The sequence below is a fragment of the Cyprinus carpio genome, chromosome A3 (assembly GCF_018340385.1).
Source record: "Cyprinus carpio isolate SPL01 chromosome A3, ASM1834038v1, whole genome shotgun sequence".
Taxonomy (NCBI): Eukaryota; Metazoa; Chordata; class Actinopteri; order Cypriniformes; family Cyprinidae; genus Cyprinus; species Cyprinus carpio.
In genome coordinates, this window is record NC_056574.1 from 15,330,771 (window position 1) to 15,353,968 (window position 23,198).

The 23,198-nt window shown below is 40.0% G+C and overlaps 1 protein-coding gene across 1 annotated transcript; it reads right to left on the reverse strand.

The window, feature by feature from the left end:
• Positions 1-153: 153 nt before the first annotated feature.
• LOC109059359 (ribonucleoprotein PTB-binding 1-like) lies at positions 154-22,960 on the reverse strand. Its single transcript, XM_042720290.1, has 14 exons — positions 22,560-22,960; positions 20,575-20,641; positions 19,523-19,992; positions 8,065-8,256; positions 5,956-6,076; positions 5,761-5,855; positions 5,180-5,258; positions 4,136-4,338; positions 3,835-3,919; positions 3,619-3,758; positions 3,451-3,522; positions 3,238-3,360; positions 2,152-2,217; positions 154-2,013 (listed from the first exon to the last, which is right to left on the reverse strand). The coding sequence occupies exons 1-14, from the start codon at positions 22,947-22,949 to the stop codon at positions 1,867-1,869; spliced, it is 2,250 nt and encodes a 749-aa protein (XP_042576224.1). The 5' UTR covers positions 22,950-22,960; the 3' UTR covers positions 154-1,866.
• Between the last annotated feature and the right edge of the window lie 238 nt (positions 22,961-23,198).

Genomic DNA, 23,198 nt, shown 5'->3' on the forward strand with positions numbered 1-23,198 from the left:
TTCAGTGATTTAATGCTTTTGCAATTTCTCCATAATTTCAACCCCCGACTATTGTCATGCATATTAATTCTGAACTTCCCTTTGAATTGACATTGTAGTCCACACAGTGTAGTTGATATGCAAATTTGATTGACCACACAAACATCATGAAGGTGAACTTAAATAACATTTACTTGTCTAAATGTCACAAAAACAGAGCAGAAGAGCTGTACAAAAGGAAAGAGTGATAGGTGATGAAGAGGTCATTTACCACATCTGAATGGTTTAGTTCATTTCACACAGCAGCAGCAGCTCTTCCCGCGCACATCGCACATGAAAAATAATTTACAAGATACTGCACTGTGCAATTTCACTCCGATGGATACAAAATACAGAGCAGCATATTTGATACCATTACAGAAATATAAGAACATGAGTTCGAGACTCCAAAGAAGAAACAGAATCAAACTCAAGCATGTACACCGCAAATAAAACAAACTTAAATGAAGCTGAGGCTCACAGTGTGGAGAGAATCAGTAAACACTGTTGTTTTTAGGCACACGAGTAACTCTAGGTTCCATCGTAAGCCACGGTACACGTCAGAGGTAATGCGTTATCACAAATCAAAATGTCAACCAGATTAATAAGTCACACACACAGACCAAGTACTCAAATCATACGTCAATCACATTCCAGTCTGTAGAAGCGTCTTCCCCTCTGGGGGGACAGCAAAGGGGAAAAGGTAGTCACAGTTACAATAGTAAAAGTAAATGTCATGCTAAGGCACAGGTCCGGCCTTCTTCAGACTGTTGGCTCTAGTTAAAAAAGAAAAAAGAATAAAAAAAGCAGTGCCTAGTAAAATTCTAACTGGCTCCCTCTGCTGGTCTGCAGAGGAAAGGCACCATGAGGAATTAGTGTGTGTGGAAATACGGAAGCGACAGCAGGCATACTGTGCTTTGAGCAGTACTCGGAGCCTGATGAGGGGAGAACGGCAGCCCATACTCCATCTCCGACCAGCTGGGGCTTCACAACGTGACGGCTGAGACGCTAACGCTTTGCAACAGCAAAACTGTGCAGGTTGAACGAGGTCAAAGAGAGGTGTGAAAGCAGGCAAAAAACAAGAACAAGCATGAATAAGACTGGTGCGGAAAGGACAGATTCAGGAGGATGAATATACATTATTCGTATCCTCCAAGTGCAACACTGAACAATCAGCTAAGAAAACCCGGACTCTGTAAAATACGATGTTGTGCAACACAAACACGTGGTGGTGTTCGGGGACAAAACAATTTTGAGCTAAATCTAACACTAACCCAGCATCAGAGCTCCCCATAAAGACAGACAGGTGATTCACTGAAGAAATAAAAAAAGACAGCTACTGTATCTGTTGCACAGATACATGATTTTCAAGCATGTAAGGCTTGGCACTTGTATGTGTGTTTGTGTAAGTGTTTGAAGTGGAGGAGCCTTTCTGGACAACTGAACAACTAAATACACACGACTAATGAAGCATAGCAGAAAAAGGCTATCATCCTGCTAAAAAAAAAAAAAAAAAAAAGTCTACAAAATAGAACTACTCAGTTTAACATGGCAGGAAACCATTTTCTTTCATTGTGGTGTCTGTTGCATCTTTGGGTTAAAAAAAATTAAAACAAATTAAAAAGGTAAAATAAAACAACTATTTACATACACATTGAAATTATATACACAAACTTCACCAATCATTCATGCGACGGTCATCTGAGCTTAAGGGTCCTTTCACTGGTGTGAACTCCATGACGGTTCATTGCTCTTTCACCCTCACACACAAAAACACACTTAAAGATGCTATTAAAGTAGCGATCCCTTTAGAGAGCTGGTGCTTTAGAGGAAGCCATTGAATGCCAGTCAAAAGATGCGCTTTCGTTTCAGGTAGGAGTCGGCGTAGTGCCCCCCGAGACCCTGAGAGTGCTGACCTACATATCCCCCCTCTGGACTGGGCTCTGGAGACGGGATGAGACGGGAGAACAGACGCTTCTGCCCACCGACGGGAGTCTAAACATGGAAAGAAAATCAAAATGAATCGAAGAGCTGCACTAAGAATAACCGCTGAAAGGTTCCTGGCACACTTATACAATAATTGACAAGGAAGGCAAATACAGATGCTAGACTTCAGGGCTGAAGATGGCCTACCTTCATATCAGCACCAGGTACAGCAGAAAATAAGCTGGAATGAGTCACTGGAGGCATTCCAACAGCCTGAAGAAACACAAAAGCACTTAAATGTAACCTGTCCCAGAACGTTTAATGTTTCAGCCATCTATGCAAATAAAAAAAAAATCGTAATAAAGATGGATATTATGCAATGATTTGATGAGGACTTCATACTACAGGTAAGTTCTGAAAAGTTCTATAGTCTTTGGCTAAATATACCCAAAAGCCTATAATTCCTGAACAAAAACTCAGAACTTCACAAAGTTAAAGGTGCTGTATGTAGGATTGACATTGAGTGGTTGAATTAGGTACTGCAGTTGAAATTCATAAGGTTTTTTTTTACCCAGCCCCTCCTCCTCAGACTTGACTCACATGCAGGTTGCCAAATTGACGGTAGCAACAGGAACGAGTGCACTTGACGATGAATGAAATGAAATGCGCTGTTTTCCACCAACTGGCAACCCGGGTTGCCAAAATACAATTGGGTAAACTGGCAGTGGGGAGGTTTCACAAACCTAAACAACGACTGACATTCCACCCTGAATGCACATTTTCAAAGGAGAATAACTGACTGTAGCAATGTTTTTCAGATAAACAAGTATGTTAACTTAGCATGTTTCTTAAATATCTGCAAACATATTATGGTATTTTTATGCTTTAGTAGAGTCAAAAACTTACATACAGCACCTTTAAGTGAGCATACGTAGCATATGATTCATACGCACCTTTAACTTTTAGGAAGAGCACCAACTTTTACTACAGGTGGTGCTTAAACTGCCATGTATATATAGCCATGTATATACAGCCATGTATATATTCTATGTTAATCACCTGGAATTGACAAAAAGCTCTCTTTTCAATCGATTTACTTGGTTACAGGCTTGCTAAGTAATATGTAAATGTCTTTTTTCATATGTGCTTAAATGCCTTAAAGTACTTGAACCCCAGTAGTCGCTGCTTGCAGCTATATTTAGATATAATAAAAACACACACAAAAAACATTCTTTGGCAAACCATTGTATAGTAAGGTTTTTGCTGTAACAAAGAATGGTTGGTTTTGAGTACCTTATTGAGCTGGGTGGATGGGATGTTGGTATGGGCTCCAAAGCTGAAATAAGAGGACTGAGGGGGGCTGGGAGGATAGCTGAAAGGAGATCCTGCATCACTAAAGCCTGTGTGCCTGGAGTGTTGAGAGACACAGACAATTACGATTTCACATGTCCAATCTTGGACCAGAACTCTTCTGGTAGTGTACATGGAGGGAGGTGGAAACCGTACCTGCAAACCATAGCTGGGAAGTGCTGCACTTTCCAGAACCTCCTGCTGCTCATACAAATGAGACAAGGGGTCCTGTGGATGGAGTAAAAACAACAGACAAATCCAGTCAGAAAGGGTTGGTGAGGCAGTCACACATTCAGTGAAGTTGCTCTTAACACATGAGCCAACCTGGTGCAGAGGAAACTCTGATGTGCAAGACTCCTGGAAGCGCAGGCTGTAGTTCGAGTGGATGCTGTGGTTTGCACGTTGGTTAGATGTGTTGCAAAGTGCTGTTCTCTTCCTGTAGGGGTGAGCCCTTGTGCTGGCACCTAAACAAATGTAAAGCTTTAGGAAATGCAACAAGAAAAAAAAAAAAAGTGCATAAGATGTCGCAGGTAGACTGACCTGAAGATGCGAATATGCTAGAAGCACTGAGAAAAGGATTCTGGGATACACCAACATCTTTGGGGGGCTCGCCCAATATAGATGCTCAGGAAAAAGAGAGGATCTGAATATACAAACCTGCTTTAGATACTATTTGGCAACACACACAACAAAGACTAACAGGACCAAACAACAGCTCATGCCAATCTAAAAGCAAATTGCAGCAATTACAAAGCTTTCCTCTGGAAGATCATGGCAGTAAATGTAGGCTACGTGACAATGAGTGTGCACAAACAGGAGCAGCCATTAGCGTCCATCTCACCCCTGGTAGAGTCGGCCCATCTGCTCCGAACATCCCACTCAGGAGGGGCAAATTCAGTCCCTGCAGTACAGGAGAGGCTGCTGGGGGAAAGCCAATCGGTGTAGCTGGGGTCTCGTTCTCTCTCCCAAGAGGTCGGCTGAGGGATGGTTGTTTGATGGGGCCAAGAGTTTCACTCTGCAAGCCCAGTGTTGAAGCAATAGCGCCTGAATAAAATTACATTTAGAACAGCTTATTTAACCAGGAAGGTCCCGTTGAGACAATATCTCTTCTACATTTTTTAAAATGGTTTTTAAAACATTATTTGAAAAAAAGAATAAACTCAAACCATAAAATAAATAAATATATACACACACACACACACACACATATATATATATACATATACACACACACGTTCCTTCCTGGTGGAATTCAACTCAATCCAAGCAGCTGAGTCCTTAGCAATCTTCAAGAATCAGCTAAAAACACATCTCTTCCATCTTTATTTGACCCTCTAACTCTAGCACTCTCTATTCTAATTCTATTCGTTTAAAAAAAAAAAAAAAAAAAAAAAAAAAAAAAAAAAAAAAAAAAAAAAAAAAAAAAAAAAAAAAAAAAAAAAAAAAAAAACAAAAAAAAAAAAAAAAAAAAAAAAAAAAAAAAAAAAAAAAAAAAAAAAAAACAAAAAAAAAAGGAAAAAAAAAAAAAAAAAAAAAAAAAAAAAAAAAAAAAAATAAAAAAAAAAAAAAAAAAAAAAAAAAAAAAAAAAAAAAAAAAAAAAAAAAAAAAAAACTAGCCCCTTTTAGACTTGCACTCTATTCATTTACTAACCGCTTGTTTTCTTAAAAACAAACAAACAAACAAAAAAAAAAAACTAGCTTTTCTAAATCATCTGCTAAATGACAATATAATAATAATAATAATAATAATAATAATAATAATAATAATAATAATAATAATAATAATAATAATGAATTCAACCAAAACTAAAACGCAAGTTAATAAAATGTAAATAAAAATGTTAACAAAAACTATAATTGTATATCAATGACAAATGAGTGGTACCTTGAGACATCTCTCCCAACATGTTAATGCCTTGTTGGAGGGGAAGAGCAGCCAGAGGATTTTCACTCAACAGTCCAGCCTGTGGAAAGACAGAACTGCATTAGTTTGTCTCACACACACACACCTTCAGAAAAACATTTGTCAATTACAACGAAATTTAAGAAGGATGTGCACAGCACACAAAGGCAAAAACACGTTTGATAAACATTCTGCCAGACACTTGAACAGAAGTAGCTAATGGGGTTTTAACAACTTATTACGTACACGCAAAGCACTGATTTGCGGTGGAAGAATAATTGCACAGCTAGATGTTTGAACTTATTTGCTAAAATATCCCAATTCTTCATTTGGGAAAAAAATAAAATAAAAGCAAAGCAAAGCACACAAGCACCTCACACCCACACAGAGGAGCCACTCACACAAGGGAGAACACTGTAGTCTTTGTGCAGAATATGTGCCCAAAGAAGAGGATTCCCTAAAAGAGCTTGCTGGGAGGGGAGAAGAAGAGAGTGAGGGCTAAAACACATGCTGCTGGGACAGTGGCAGGAGATGAGGGGTGGAGGGAGGGATGGACCTGATACCTGTTGGACTTGGTTCTGGAGCAGCAGCTGCATGAGGGCAGCAGAGAGGGCAGGGTTAGCCATCAGAGGTACAGCGGGCGCAGCTCCCAGCAGGCCTGCATATTTAGAGAAGAGTGACAAATTCACTGCCTGGATTAGAATTAAAAACCCATCTTAAAAAGCAGCCTACAGAAGAAAAGCGATGAGCGTAAGTACCTTGTTTATGCCCCGGGTTGAGAGACGCCAGCAGCATCTTCAGTGCGGCAGGGTTACTGAGGCCAGTTAGGATCTGCATGGCATTGGGTTCAGGAAGAAGACCTTTCCCTCTGTTCAAGGCCTGAAGAGGCAAAGGATGAAATTTATACAAACCTGGGTTACACTTTATTTTAAGGTGTCCTTGTTGCATTACAGAGTAATTTTAATTAACTACATGCACTTACTATATGGTTAGGGGTACTTGCATTAATTGTTCTTATAATAGTAAGTACATGTAGCATGTGCAACAAGGACACCTTAAAATAAAGCGTTACCCAAAACTGTAAAACCATAATCACATTACCATTAAATTTTGATTTAAGGATCTACCAAGACATTACAAAACATAAGTTTTTATTTCAGCAATTTCAAAACCCTTTAAGGTGTGACAATTTGCATATTGCAATACATTATCAATCCAAAAGTCTTCAAAAAGGAAATGCCCTTGAATATTGCAGGAAATAAGCCTCTCACATTAATGCAAATTAATGTTGGGAGATACAGTGCCCTCCATAAGTATTGGAACAGTAAAGATAAAACTGCTTTCTCTGCTGTGGAGTCAAAACATTTGCAAATATGATTAAAAGATGAATATGCAACAAAACTACAACAAGTCACATTTTATTATTAGGTCTTTTGGCACGTACGTTTTACCAAATAAAAAGGACAGCACTTTTAGAGTTCATCCCACTATTTGATGTGAGCATAAGTATTGAAACAGTTGAATTTAAGGCAGATGTAAAAGATTAAAAGCTAATATTTAGTTGCAGATCCCTTGCATGCAATCAGAGCAGTAAGTTTGCAACCCATAGACATTAGCAGACTCTTGGTCTTATGCTTTGAAATGCTTTTCCCCAGCCTTTAATGCAGCCAATTCCAACTGTTGCTTGTTTCGGGGAGTTTCTGTCTTTAGTGTTCTCTTCAGCTGGTGAAATTAATGTTCAATCAGATTTAAATCTGGAGATTGATTTGGGCAATCTAAGACTTTACATTTCTTTGCCCTGATAAAGTCCTTGACTGAACTGGCAGGGTGTTTTTGGGTCATTGTCCTGATCCAATATGAAGTGCTTTCTAATGAATTTGGTGGCATTTTCTTGAATATTGGTAGCCAAGATAATTTTTTACCCTTCCAAATTCATTCTGCTACTGCCATCATTAAGTCATCATTAAAATGAAGAGGTCCTGTTCTAGAGACAGCCATGCATGCCCATGCCATGACACCACCTCCACCAAGCTTTACAGATGAGGTTGTATGCTTAGGATCATTTGCAATTCCCTTTTTTCTCCACACTTTTGCTTTCCAATCACTTAGATAAAGGTTAATCTTTGTCTCATCTGTCCATCAACTCAGTTCCAAAACTCTACTGGCTCACATTTGTGAAGAGGTTTGCATCTTTCTGTGTAGCTTTTGTTATTCTGTGTGAAATTCTCCTGCGGACTGTAGATTGACAGAACATCACCCCAGCTTTCTGGAGGTTGCTGGTGATTTTACAGACATGTATTTTAGGATTGATTTCCAACGCTTTTATGATTTGTCTGTCATCAACTACTGTTTTTCTAAGCCGATCAGGTCATCGTTGGATGCTGTTGTCGCTGGTAGTTTCTCCATTTCTCCATGCCCTTTGTTTTCCTATAGCTCTAATTGACTTCCTAGTCATATAATTTTATTGTCAGCCTGTGAGATCGCTGATACACAATATTATCATGCTAATTTATTCACTTATTACTTACCAGAAAGTGAACCGACTCCAGGGTACGGCTAAAAGCAGCCTAATGTTGATGTACTCTAACTTCTCATTACTATATATCTTTAAAGTAGCATATGGATGTCACGTCATAAAATATTTGTAATATGACTGAATTTGTATTTAACAATTGAATAAAAAGTTACTAATGATAATGCTTAGCCTACATTTCCTGTTATTCAAAGAGCAGCTACAGAAAATGAGCAACGAACATTTACAAAGAACATCATATATCCGATTGAATGTTGTTTATGTAAAAACGTTTCAGAAAGAATCAACCCATTCGTGAAAGTTTTCCACAAAGTAGTGGAGTGTGGTGGTCTACCATGGTCTGGGCAGCGATGAGCGCAGCCAGCATGCTTCTTCCTGGTGGTCCTGGGGCACAGAAAGACACACGTATATGAGTGCCACCCAAAGCTCTGCCATCCATCAGCCGCTGCACATCCTCAGCCATCTCAGGTGTGGAGAACTCCAGCACTGCAAACCGCCGGAAATTACAATCCTGACCCTGAGCAAGCTATGGAGAAGGAAAAAATAAAATAAAAATAAAAATAAAAATAAAATTTTTCACAGATAAATGAGCAGTATTAAGTTAGTCATGGAATTCCGACCAGGCCATTCCCATGAGGCAACTGACTTAAAAGGACAGTTCAATTTACTCACCCTCGTGTTGTTCCAAACATGTATGACTTAAATTTTTCTGTGGAACATAAATATTTTGACAAGCATTTTTTTTGTAAATGGGAACCAAAACTGTTTGGTTAGTAACATTTTTCAAAATATCTTATGTTCCACAGAAGAAAAAGTCATAGGTTTAGAATGGCATGAAGGCAAATAAATGACAGTTTGCAAATTCAGGGGAACTGACCCTTTAAATGTCACATAAAAGAGCTGTGATTAGGCCGCTGATATCAACAGATTTTTAAAAACATTTTCTGAAGCATAAACTTCTAAAAATGAGGAGGGGAAAGCACCTTCAAGCCACCGTTGACAATTTTTCATAATTTCATAAGAAACATGAAGAAATACTTTCCATTTCAAATAGGTTAAAACCCCAAAACGTTTTCTTATTTAACAGACAAAAAAAAAAAAAAAAAACATCTAGTGCAAATCAAATATTCTGCTCTGAAACAATCATATGGCGCATAATGAATGCCACATGTGGCATTAACCTCAAATTAATTTAATCGGATAAAAGAAAATTAGAAAGTAAGGAGAGATGGGGAGAGAAAAAAAGCAGCACCATGACAAATCACAGTACCTTGCTGAAACGCATCATAACCACTGTGCCAAAACCAAAGCCCTGTACTATGCGAATCTATGCAGAACACATGCATACTTGTACAAAAGGAAGACAAGCTTTCCTGACAGAGCCATTAAGATTAATGCAGCTCGGGAGCGTCTCTGCTTTGAATGGTGTTCAACAAGCAAACACAATGAGTCACTAAGGCCTTGATTAGATATTCTTGGAAAAATTCATTAAACATTTGCCCATTTTACGCATGACTGGAGCCTCATCCACGAGGCCAATTCAATACCTGCCTAAAACCTGAGAAAACTGAACAGGAAGCACAACTGATTTAATGAGAAATAACTTCCAAAGCCTTTGCTAATCCCATGACAATGGGGAACATGACGAAAAGTGTCATTCCCAACAATGCCTTGCAGGCCGTGGTGTACGTGCTTCACGTTGAACACATGAAAAAGGCAGCAGCTCTCTCATTCCAGAATGACCTGCTGACTGACAGCACCTGGCCCAGTCAGGTGGTGGTCACCATAGAAACCCATGCACTCAGCACTGCCCAATGTAAAGCAGGTCAAAGGTGAAAGAGTGGAGCATAAAATGAAAGCAAGAGGAAATTCAGTTTTATAGTTCAATAAATCTGACAAAAGGCTATACATGAAATCAACAAATGCACAAAGCAAAGCTGTAATGTAGGGTTCGACCGATTATCGGCGCCGATATTAAGCATTTTTATTGTTATCGGCATCGGCCATTTTCAAAACCGATTTGCCGATAAAACCATTTTTATTTTGAAATGCGCGATCTGGCACTGATCCAGCCACCTCAGTCAGAGCGCACCGCTCTGTGGCCTAGACTAAGCCCCGCCCATCGTCCGTCTGATTTGTTGGGAGTCACGAGCCTGGCCAATCAATACGGCTGGCGCGGCTGGAAAATGTTCCGCTCTCACACCGAAAGCACAGGAGCTGCTTCAGTGATCATCATCACACATGTAGTATATGGGGAAGGTTTTCCGCTGTTATATTAGAATTTTCCCCTAGGTGGCAATAGCAGTGCAGTAGTTAAAACGGGATGTGTAGAGCTAGCTGAAGAAGAATCTGCCAGCCTGTTATGCTCTGTGTTTGATCATGCCAGCATGAAGTAAAGCTTTTTGGCTAAGCGCTACCTCGCTGTCCGTCTTCCTTATATGAGTACACAGGATACTACATTTGGCGACGAGGATGGGATGTGGGTGAGCTCAGAAGAGAAAGAGCAATAGGAAGTTGGAGAGTGCAAGTACGCTGGAACTAGGCGGATGTCGGATGACGAGGAAGCTAACGTTAATCAAGACGTCAAGATGGCTATGGCAATGGTAGGAACACTTACTGCTTTTGACAGTCAGACCCAAAACATGGGAGGAATATGTCGAAGTGTTGGGACATTTTTTCGTTGCCAATGGGATCGGGGATGAAGAAAAAAAGAGGGCAATATTGTTAAGTTCTGTGGGTAGTCGGACATACAGTTTAATGAGGAACTTATTGAGCCCGAACAAGCCTGGGGAAAAGTCATATAAGGATTTGACTGATCTGCTGCAGTTACATTATAACCCGAAGCCCAGTGAAATAGTCCAAAGATTTAAGTTTAATTCCAGGACTAGAGCAGCGAATGAAACGGTGACAGAGTATGTGGCAGTGCTACGAGAGCTCGCTCAACATTGCAACTACGGTGATAAATTGAAGGAGATGCTACGTGACAGGATCGTGTGTGGCATAGCGGATGATCGCATGCAGAGGAGATTGTTGGCGGAGTCTGAGCTCACATTTGAAAAAGCTTTGAAAGCTGGCATGATCAAACACAGAGCATAACAGGCTGGCAGATTCTTCTTCAGCTAGCTCTACACATCCCGTTTTCAACTACTGCACTGCTATTGCCACCTAGGGAAAATTCTAATATAACAGCGAAAACCTTCCCCCATATACTACATTCTCCCCCCCTTAAAACTCTGGTCTGCAAAAGGCGAGGACTTGCACACTCTCTTCAAATGTCCCCTTTTCCCCACAAGCATGGCACTTTTCATTTGGCAAGACGACAGTCTCTTGCCAAATGTCCACCCCCACACCTGTAAAGTCAACGCCATGCTTGTCTCTGGTTTAACTCCAAGGGCACTGACATTTGTGATGCAGTTGTGCTCACCCGGTGCCCTCCAATGTTTCAGTTGCAAATCACGCACATCGCCTACTTTGTCATGGCCAACGCCACTTTCAAAGCTTAGGAAAAAACAAGCAGTCTGTAGGAAATTTCAGAAATGATAAAAAGCAATGGGCACATCATATAAGGGAATTTCCAGAGAATGTCACTAGTGATGAAGATGTATTTACGATGTATAATCTAACAGAGCCAAAGTTAACGAAAGTAGACCCCATTACTGCAGAGCTTAACATAAATAAGAACATTGTGGAATTTGAAGTGGATACTGGTTGTAGTGTGACGATTTTGTCAAAGGCTGAGTATGCCAAGTTATGGACTGCAGGGGGTGCACGAGAATTGCAGGACTGCTCAATGACTTTGAAAACCTACACGGGCGAAAAAGTACCAACACTAGGAGCAGCAGAGGTTATCGTAAAGTACAAAGGCCAAGTTAAACAGCTACCAGTAGTGGTTGTAGCAGGGTCAGGACCAAATCTGTTAGGCCGGGCCTGGATAAAGGAGCTGGGAATGAACTGTGTTCATATCAATAAGATGGAGCAGCCAGAATTGACATTGCAGTATGTGCTAAGGCAGCATGAAGAGGTTTTCAAGGAGGAACTGGGTACCTGGAGAGGCCCACCAGCGAAAAATTTATGTTAAAGAAGGCGTGGCTCCTAAGTTTTATAAACCCAGGCCGGTGCCCTATGCGATGAGGAAGAAGGTGGAAATGGAGCTAGAGAGACTCATGAACCAGGGAATTATTGAGCCCGTGAAATTCTCAGAGTGGGCAGCCCCGATTGTGCCGGTGTTAAAAGCTGATAATTCTGTGCGCATTTGTGGAGACTACAAACTCACTGTAAAACCAGGTATCGAAGCTCGAGCAGTATCCAATACCGAGATTGGAGGACTTGTTTGAGAAGATGTCAAGCGGTGAAAAGTTCAGTAAGCTGGACCTGAGCCATGCGTATCAGCAAGTATTACTGGATGAGACATCCAAGCCATATGTCACCATTAATACACACCAGGGTTTGTTCCAAGTGAATCGGTTGCCCTTTGGGGTTTCCTCCAGTCCAGCCATATTCCAACGATTGATGGAGAGTCTGGTGGGTGGCATCCCGAACGTGGCTGTCTATTTGGACGACATTTTGCTGACAGGCCAGAGTGACCAAGGTCACCTTACAACACTGAATCAGGTATTAACGCGGCTGCAGGAAGCTGGTCTTCGCCTAAAGCGTAAAAAATGTGTGTTCCTGGAGCAGGAAGCAGAGTTCCTGGGTTATAAAGTGGATGCTTCTGGACTTCATCCTTTGCCACATAAGGTCCGGGCTATACAAGAAGCACCAGCACCGACCAATGTCACAGAACTAAGAGCGTACCTGGGTCTGCTGAACTATTACAACAGGTTCCTGCCACACCTGTCAACTTTGTTGGCACCTTTACATGAACTGTTAAGGAAGGGAACCACTTGGAAATGGGAGGCAGAGCAAGAGAATGCTTTTGAGGAGTCTAAGCGACTTATGCAGTCATCGGATGTGTTAGTGCATTATGACAGTCAAAAAGATCTGATCCTGTCCTGCGATGCTTCTCCTTATGGAGTGGGCGTGGTGTTGTCGCATCGCATGCCCAATGGCCAGGAGAGACCGATCAGTTTTATGTCGAGGACACTAACGCCAGCTGAAGCGAATTACTCCCAACTGGACAAAGAAGGTCTGGCGGTGATATTTGGCATTCAGCGGTTTCATAAATATTTATATGGACGAAGGTTTGTCATTTGCACTGATCATAAACCATTACTGTCTCTCTTCAATGAGATGAAGGCTGTGCCTCAAATGGCTTCCCCTCGTATACAGAGGTGGGCAGTAACCTTGAGAGCGTATGAGTATGAGATGGTTTACAAGCCGGGGAAACATCATAGCAATGCTGATGCGTTGAGTCGACTCCCTCTTCCTCAACAGGCTGTCAAGAGAGGACAGGAGGAACGAGTGCTGATGATGGAGAATGTGACCCTCGTCTCGGCAGCTGCAATGAGTAGATGGACCGGCCGAGATCCTGTGTTGTCCAGAGTGGCGCAGCTTGTCCAACATGGTTGGCCGCCTCAAGACTGGGACACAGCTTTTCAACCATATGCTGTTAGGAAAACAGAGCTGAGTGTGCAGGATGGGTGTGTACTGTGGGGTTCACGCATAGTGGTGCCGCCACCAGGCCGGGATGCCTTGATACAGCAACTCCATCACGGTCACATCGGCATCACTAGAATGAAGGCATTAGCGCGAAGCTATTTCTGGTGGCCCAAGTTAGATGCCGACATCGAAGCTGTAGTTAAAAGATGTGTTGTATGCCAAGAACACCGTAATTCACCAGCTCCAGCACCACTTCATCCTTGGGAGTGGCCGAGCAAACCATGGCAAAGGTTACACATTGATTATGCGGGACCATTCATGGGACACCTGTTTTTGATCCTGATGGACGCTCATTCCAAATGGATGGATGTTTATCCTGTAACAACCTCAACTTCAGCCATTACGATTGAGTGTCTCCGGAAGAGTTTTAGCAATCAAGGAATTCCAGAAACAATTGTGTCCGATAACGGGTCATGTTTTGTGAGTGCCGAATTCAGAGAGTTTATGCAGAAAAATGGAATTGAACACATTACTTCTGCTCCTTATCATGCTTCCTCCAATGGTTGTGCTGAGCGCGCAGTCCAGACATTTAAGTCAATGATGAAGAAGGCGGGTGCCGGAAAGCCTGATCACTAAAGTGTCAAGAGTGCTGTTTAGTTACCGCATTACACCACAGTCCCCTAATGGGCTGTCGCCTGCTGAAATGTTACAAGGCAGGAAGTTGAGATCGACCTTAGACCTAATTCATCCGGACCGCAGAAGGAAGGTGGAACGGAAGCAGTGCATTCAAAAGAAACAGCATGACAAGCAAGGTTTAGGGAGGAGTTTCCAGGAGGGAGACGCCGTGATCACGAAGAATTTTAGTCATGGACCTAAGTGGATTCCTGGGTTCATTGCCAAGATCACAGGTCCTGTCTCCTACAAGGTCATGCTAGGAGACGGTAACAGTGTACGCAGGCACGTTGACCAGATATTGGCAAGTTCGGAAGACAAGGATTTGGCAGAACCAGAGATTATGGAACCTATGGAACTAGGGAACCAGCCGTTGTCTGAATCGGCAGCTGCAGCTTTTGCAGCACCAGAGAGTTCCATTCTGGAGGAAAGCTGTTTGGTTCCAGAAGCAGACACTGAGGGTGTGGCAAGGCCTGTTTTAGAACAGGCCAAAAACATCAGGGCTGGATATTCAAACTCCAGGTACTCCAATGCAGTCACAATCCTCGACTGCCGTGGTACGAAGGTCGTCGAGACCTGTATCCAAGCCTCGTTATTTAAAGGACTATGAGTGTTAAAAAAAAAAAAAAAAAAAAAAAAAAAAAAATATTTTTAAAATAATCGCACTTAAATTAGAAAAATCCCAAAGGTGGCAAAATGTAGTATATGGGGAAGGTTTTCGCTGTTATATTAGAATTTTCCCCTAGGTGGCAATAGCAGTGCAGTAGTTAAAACGGGATGTGTAGAGCTAGCTGAAGAAGAATCTGCCAGCCTGTTATGCTCTGTGTTTGATCATGCCAGCATGAAGTAAAGCTTTTGGCTAAGCGCTACTTATATTACCATTTTTGATAATTATACATCACCATTAAAGATACACATCAATAAGTTATCTCTCGAAGGTAAGAATGCAGTAAACGTACCTGAAGTTGCAATAAATCACTACACTGAAGTTGCAAAACACCTAAATATAATCGATTTATGATGACAAGCCCCGTTCAGTTATTATACCGTGAATTCCCGGTCAATGTCCGTCATTGCAGTGATATGCTTTAACGGATCATCACATCAGTGCTGAGATAGTGAAAACTAAAAACCTACTTCTCTCACCATTCGGCCAACTTAACGTTATATTGTGAATAGATTATCAACAAGAATGAAATCACTCACGTCTGCTGCGTTTTTTTTTTTTGTGTGTTGTTCACATAGCTTCACTGAACAGCGTCCGTTCCGTTATGGCTCTTAGTCAAATAAATTGCGCATATTTGGAGAAATGTTGCTTTATTCTAACATGATTGCAAAATAATTTATCATACAGATTCAGAATTACCATTATGCAATTTTGAAGAGCTGAAAGGGCATCAAGCGCGAGCTCTGACGCCCTGACGCGACGCGAGCTCCCTATTCCTGATTTAGTTATCTCCGCGGCCGCGCTCTCTCATTTGACTAATAACCAGGGTGCGATTTGCCGGGGGAGATGGGGGGATTTCCCCCCTTCTGGTCTATGCATCCCTGCCTCTGCTGAATAACTTTTATCCCCGGTGTGGATAAAAACATCATGCAAACCCGCTCTGACGTCCAGATCTGAATCAAATGATTCGCGATACGCGATCCGATTGAAGCACATCGAAACAGTGAATCATTTTGCGACGCGATGGTTTAACTGATTCGGAGTTTTCAAAAAGAGCTCCGTTGTGTTTTTTTCTCGCTTTCTCGATGTAATTTGTTGTTTGAATAACCGTGGACATTAAATCATTACAATTAATAGGCCTAACGTAGGCTTACAATGTTTTTATTAAACTGAGATCACACTAAATACAATTTCCGTCGTATTAAAAACATTTCATAAAATTTTTCAAAAGCATCCCCCCACTATGTTTATTTCACAAATCGCACCCTGCTAATAACCCTATGCTAATAACGTAAATTGTCAATAATCTCACATTGCACGTTTCTGGATGACGCTGTCCTGTATACTTCCTAGTTTGTATCGCCGTGATAAACAGTCAAACAAACATTTTACACATCAAAAACAAAAACAAAAAAAAACACTATTACAGTATGGTATGTGTGTGATTTTAATGCAATTCTGGGTTGCAAATAAAATGCTAAATATAAACACACACACACACAATATATATATATATATATATATATATATACATATATATATATATATATATATATATATATAGAGAGAGAGAGAGAGAGAGAGAGAGATTACATTTATTTTCCATTATTTGTTCATTTGTTGCTGTTTAAATTTGCTTTAAAGTTTTACTTTGTTTATAGGATGCTGCTGATGGATGCAAGTTTTACTTAGTTTACAGAATGCTGCTGATGGATGCTCCCAGCACTTTTTATGTTTTTTGTTATTATTAATATTAATGTTGTTATTATGAACAGTTCTCAGAATTAAAGATGTGTTAAAATAATTTAAAGAGAGTCTTTGTCAGAGGCCTTTTTATTCTTAATTTTGACATTAATTTTCATTTTTACACAAAGCACATATCGGTTCAAAATATCGGTTATCGGTCTCCTTGATCTGTAATAATCGGTATCGGCATCGGCCCTGAAAAATGCATATCGGTCGATCCCTAGACGACATGCTGTCATGTTAGCAAGTACTTTGAAGAAAAAAAAAAATCAGTGAAATGCAAAAGTTTAGGAGAAAGTTCAGAATTTGCTTTTTCATACAATGAAGGTGAACAGGGACAAGGGTACCAAGCAGGAGAAAAATGCCATTTAAAGGTGCAGTGTGCAATATTTAGGAGGATCTATTATTGACAAATGCAATAAAATATACATAACTATGTTCTCAAGAGGTGTATAAAGGCCTTACACAATGAACTTATGTTTTTATTAACTTAGAATGAGCAATTTATATTTACATACACCGTGGGTCCCCTTACATGCAAGTCACCACCATGTTCGTACAGTAGCCCTTAAACGACAAACAGAGCGGGTTTCGTCACTATGTTGTTCGCGCGAATAAAACACTGACACAATGATGAACAAGTAACAATAATATATTCGCGAAAGCATATCGTTATCGTTATTGAATTAAGTAAATATAATTCCTTAAATTTATTTTTGTAAAGAAACCTCATTGCTGGCTACTCTCTGCTGTCTCAGACTACAACATCTTAGTCCTGTATTGCTCACCGTAGCTTCTCTAAAGGAAAGGGTGAGTGGAGGACTGAGCCATTGGTTACAATTCGCAACTTGACCACTAGATGCCGCTAAAATTTACACACTGCACCTTTAAGTGCCATAAAGTGAGCATAAAGGGTTACTCCATCCCAAAATGAAAATTTGGCTTGGATCACTTACCCCCATATTTCTGTCAAATTGAATGACAAATAAACCACATTGTAACACAACATAAGATATTTTGGATGAAAACCGTGAGGCTTGTGACTGTCCCATTGACTGCCAAATAAATCACAGTGTCATGGTCCAGAAGAGTATGAAAAGCATCGTCACAATAGTCCATTTGTCCTTAGTGATTCAACCTAACGTTATGAAGCGATGAGAATACTTTTTGTACGCGAAGAAAACAAAAATAACGACTATACAACAATTTGTCTCCTCTGTATCTCTCCACATCACCGTAGCTCAAAATATCAGAATAACTTAAGAACATAACTATAGTACCATCATCTAAACAACGACACAATTATACATTTATACACGCATTAAACTCAAGGAAAAAAACAAAAAAAATCGCATCCGTGCAGCAAGGCTGAACCACTGATGGCAAATGGACTATTCTGACAATGCTTTTTATACTTTCCTGGACCTTGACAGTGTAATTTACTTGGTGGTTAATGGGACAGTCACAAGCCTCCCGGTTTTCATCCAAAATATCTTAAATTGTGTTCCCAAGACAAATAAAGCTTTTACGGGTTTGGAACGACATGGGGTAAGTGATTAATGACAATTTTCATTTTGGGGTGGAGTATCCCTTTAATTGACTAAAGACTCCATTCTCACAAAGGATTACTATAACTAGATCGTTTTAATAATCATTCTAATTCTGAAAAAACAAAAGTGCACTATGCAACTATAAAGATCACAACACAGAGGAACAATATTTTTATATGGGCACAATATGGGTAAATGTTTCCCAACAAAAGGAACAATATGGGCAAATGCTTAATTTTTCCCTCTCATAACAGTTTATTTTATTCCAGCTGATAAAATGATTAACAGCCAATCAGAATCAACCTGACTTTAAAGAGTTCAAATATTTAATGCAAATGACAAGGGCAGCATTATAAAGAGAATGATAAGATCTGTTAGTGTGGATACTAATATAGTTATCGTTCTTGGCATGAACGGGCCTTTAGTAAATTTGACTTAAAGGGATAGTTGATGCTTTGCTCTGTTCACGAAATGCTAGCGATAGCTCCTACCTTCTGGTTCAGCAGTCATATTAACTCAATATTTCTGCCAGTTTTTCATTAGTGGTATATACACAAGCACCCTAGATTTCATCATCATAATATTGCACAAAGTAGATAATTTTCCACCAGATACTTAGGTAAATAAGTGTTACGGAGCATATGAAGAGACAGCCACAATTAAACTTCAAATTAAAACTCCAGCACTGGAGAAACAATCACGTTGCATGTTTATTACAATATCTTGCCGTCTGCCTCCGAGTACATACAAATGACATGAAATCAAAATTGACCCCATTACTTCCTTAGTATAAATGACTTATTGTACACAAGTCAAATATGCCCCTTGTATGCCCCCTGAAAACCAATTTGTTCGGTGGACAAAAAGGACCAGAAAAAAAAAAAAAACCTTAAAAAAAAAAAAAAGTATCAAATTATATTTATCTGGCAAAAAACATCACCTCTACCCTTTATAATTTTCTACTGGAATTAGTTTCACTTGAAAATAAATCACATTAATAAAACACGTGTGAATGTGGTTTCAGGTTATTTTTAGCCATATTTTAAAGCTGGCATGAAACAAATTGTGATCATCTTTTCTTCCCTATTGTGACAAATCTGAATGAAACTTTATTTGATTAAAAAGTGACAGTGATAGGCACTGTTTTTTTACCCAAAGCTGAACATTCTTCAACTCTCAGCGCAGAGAGAAAAAAAAGCCCAGTGCGCAGCACCTCGTCACGCTCCTGGCGCTTTAAAACTGCAGTGCTCCCATTGAAAACAATAAAATAAAAAATATATTAAAAAACACTGAGCGTTGAGTTTACTGGTTTAATTTCCCATTAAGGGAAATTATACTGATATAGGGGCCATTAATAAGGAAGCAAAATCTACAAATGTTTTATTTACTTTTTTTTTTTTTCATGTTGAACTTGTTAGCTTGACTGCATTCTAAGAAAAATGGCAAACACCTGTAAGATGCCAAAAAGATGTGAGACGTGAGTGCATTGGGCAAACATGTCTATTTAATGCATGTTTACACAGAAAAAAAAAAAGTGCAAAAAAAAAAAACATTCTGCATGAACAAACACTTACTTCCTCACTTGACTCATGTCAGGTGGGTCAAGACCTCGTACCAACCTGGCAGAATATGGGAGTGTGTGTGTCAATCAGCACACTGCGGAGATCCTGAGCGCTGAGGATGTTTTGAGGTAGTCGGTCCACACAGAGGCAGAGCGAGTGCAGCATGGGAAACGTCAGCGAGCCAACTTCTGTCCAGTGTACGTACAGCATTCGTGACCCAAGCTGCTTCCCCAGCAGCTCTGACTTCGCCCTGGCTGCAGAGTCCTTCTTCATGTACTCCACAAAGCCATAGCCCTTCGAGTGGCCTGTGGTGGAACTGTGCACCAGGAAGCAGCGCTCAATGTTTCCGAAGGGGCGGACGAGCTCCTCAAACTGCTGCTGGGTGAAAGCCCTGGGAAGGTTGGCGATGCACAGCAGAGCGTCCGTCGGCTGCAGCTGCACAGAGATCTCACGCTCACGGAGAACATATTGGTGAAACTCCTTTATCGCAAACTGGGCCTGCTCACCATTCAGTAGCGTCACAAAGGCTGAATAGGAAAAATAGAAAGAAAAAAAAATTAGTAACAGCCACCATAAAGGAAGAAAAAAATAATCTTTCAATATTTATTTATGATTTAACGCCATGTCAGCAGCAGTGGCTATATTCATGGCAAGAGGAAACATTTCAGTTTCACAATTCAGTCATATATCATGTCAAAACAATTATATGAATCTTACAATATACTACTATTCAAAAATTTGTGGTTGGAAAATAGTCTTTTATGCTTTTATAATATTTTGAAATGGTTACAATATAAAATGTATTCAGCTGTAATACATTTTAAGTTATGCCTGTGATTTCAAAGCTGAAATTTTCAACATCATTACTCTAGTCTTCAGTTTCACACGATCCTTCAAAAATCAAGAAACATCTTCAATACTGAAAACAGTTTGGGGAAAACGAGATGCATATTTCAGGATTTATATATTATGTGTTATATTATGATATATATTGTTGATGCTAAATAAAAACTTAATTGGCTCAGGATGATGTAAAACATTGCCAATATCTCCATTCAAAAAAAATAAAAAAAAATCTCATTTATGTGATGATGATGATTCCTACACACCTGTCCCTTTGTATTTGTCCACAAAGCAGTACTTCAAATCATAGCTACTTAACAGCTCGTGCACCTCCTAAAGAAAAACACAACAGGGGGGAAAAAAGATTTTAATTCACTGAATGATTTTATTCTCCATTTTGCATGAACAATGAAGTCATTCAATAGATTCAACGGCTCAGCTATCATCTCTGTGCTGTCATACTCGCACCTTCTATTCCCACAACTCTCCTTTTAAAGCGTCACAAATAAATTGATCTTTCAGTGGCTATGATTGAGTGATTAATAATAAAATTCTTTTGAAAGCAACAAGGGGGGGGGAAACCCCTCCACCTTTGCTTCCAGGCTTCCTACATGTTACCATAACATGAACCAGCACTTTCTTTTAGTGTCAGTGAAAGCAAAACGTTTTGTTTCAGCGCCTTCTGTTCTTTGTCATCCTCACTGCTCCCATTCCAATCTGGAACAATACTAGGGCCGCTCACACACGCACACTCACACAGTTTTCCCCATGAATCAAGCACTTTCCTAAGAGAACCTCATCCACAAAGAACAAGAACCACCCTACCATTTCCATAATATAATAGTTTGAGAATCTGGATGAACACCAGACAATGTGATTTAGACGGGAGCAGCTAGTAACATCTAACATAAAGAGTTTAATATATTGCCCATCTTAAGAAATCCAGTTAATCATCTGGTTATAGCACTATAAATATGGGAATAGCTATGAGTAACAAACTGAACACATAATAAACATTTATTATAACAGTTGACCAATTATTAAATGACAAATAAAATAGGCAACTGCTAATAGTGAAGTGTCACAAATGAGTCACTAGTGTCGCATAAATTGGTACTAGTAATTTAATGAAAAGCACTAGGAAAGCTGACTAGCAACCTTTGAATGGTTACTAGTAAAAACAGCACCAGCCTGGACTGGAATGAAATTGTGATCAGAATGAATAGTTGAGGTCTGAACCACAGATCTCCTTAGAAATTAGTAAAGAAAATGTGTAACTTTTTTTTTAACAGCATGGCAGCTTCTTCAGCCATTTTCATGGTGAAAACTATACCCGAGTTATTGGCTTAAAATAGAAATTAATACCAGTTTTCATAATTTCAAATCAAAATTTGGAGCATCAACAATAAAAAGAAATTCTAGAAGAAACAACACAATCCAATAAAACGTTTGACAGACAATGAGCTGACATGATGTACATATGGGAAGGATTTCATTTCCAATTTGTTACAAGTAGCAATGAAATATTCACTAGTAACTGTTGGGATAGTGACTAGTAACAAAGGAAAATAAAACACTAGTACGTAATTGAGCAATAGTGATTAACTGAACATGTGCTATTCCTGAATGTAGCAGCTCTAGTAGTATCGAATGAATAGTGAAATTAAATACACCAGTCACTACTGAATTACTTACTATTAAATGTGAAAAAAGCAGAAACAAAAGTTAATAGTAAGTGGTTTTACAGAATAAGTGCTGGCCAGACTCTGGCTAACAGGTAACGTTAGATAAACATTGTTGACAAGCAACTTATTGGAAATGGCAACATTTTCAGATGCAAACGTCAAACTTTTGGGAGGATTTCGATACTTGCGTCGCCTAAAGTAATTAAAAATAGTGCAACGAAGCATCTAATATACAACACTAATCTGTAACTTCACAAAGCTGTGATTTGGCAGGATAAGCATCCGGGGACTCAGCTCGATTAAATGAACGGTCAAACGGTCAAAAATCCCGTTACCGCAGCTCTTTAACGGCTGCGATGACACGAGGTTCGGTGTGGTCTTAACATTGATCGCTCACCTTCACATCGTCACAGCAGATTCAATTATCGACACCACAACGCTGTAAACCCCCAGTGTATTAACTACTGAGTCAGCGATCACTGAAATCTGGAAGTGTGACTCGATCAAGCTGCCCATCGGTGTTTGTGATGCTCGACCAAAGATCGTCAACTGTTTGATGCACAAACCTGATTGCTGATATCGGCTGGGAGGTTCTTTATAATTATTTTCCGTCGATTATAAAACTCTCTTCTCGTTCTTTCCAAACGACTAGCGATCTCTTCTGGACCGAGGGCCGTCAGTTCATCATCGAGCCGTCGCGGACTGTCGCTGGCCGTCGGTGAACCCTCGTCGCCAGTGTCCGCTTCAACTTGTTCGCCCGTTTCAAACCCCCAGTTTTCGAGTTCGGCTGCTTGGTCGTAACTTTTATAGAGTGGATTCGGGGCAAAATTGGCACCAGTGAAGGATTTCTCGTCTCTGGCAGCTGAGCTAACGGATATCGCGGCCGCCATGTCTCCGTGTGGAAGTTTGTGTGCACATCGCACGTTTGCTTTGGCCAGTTTAAACAATACACACATGCGAGAAACTCGCTCGCTGATTGGTCGAGGGGAAATGCATTTTTCTTTCAGGCTTGAGGGGCGGGGCTAAATAGTCACGTCTCAAATTTGAACACAAAGCAGGTGGATTGCCAGATACAATCAAAAATTAAAAGTATTTACATAAAAATAACTTTTTCCTTGTTTTTTTTGCACTCTGTTGTTTCTTATTTTACTGTTTGCATATTAAAAAAAGAAAGATGAGGGAAAAGTTAAATACCTGATAACATG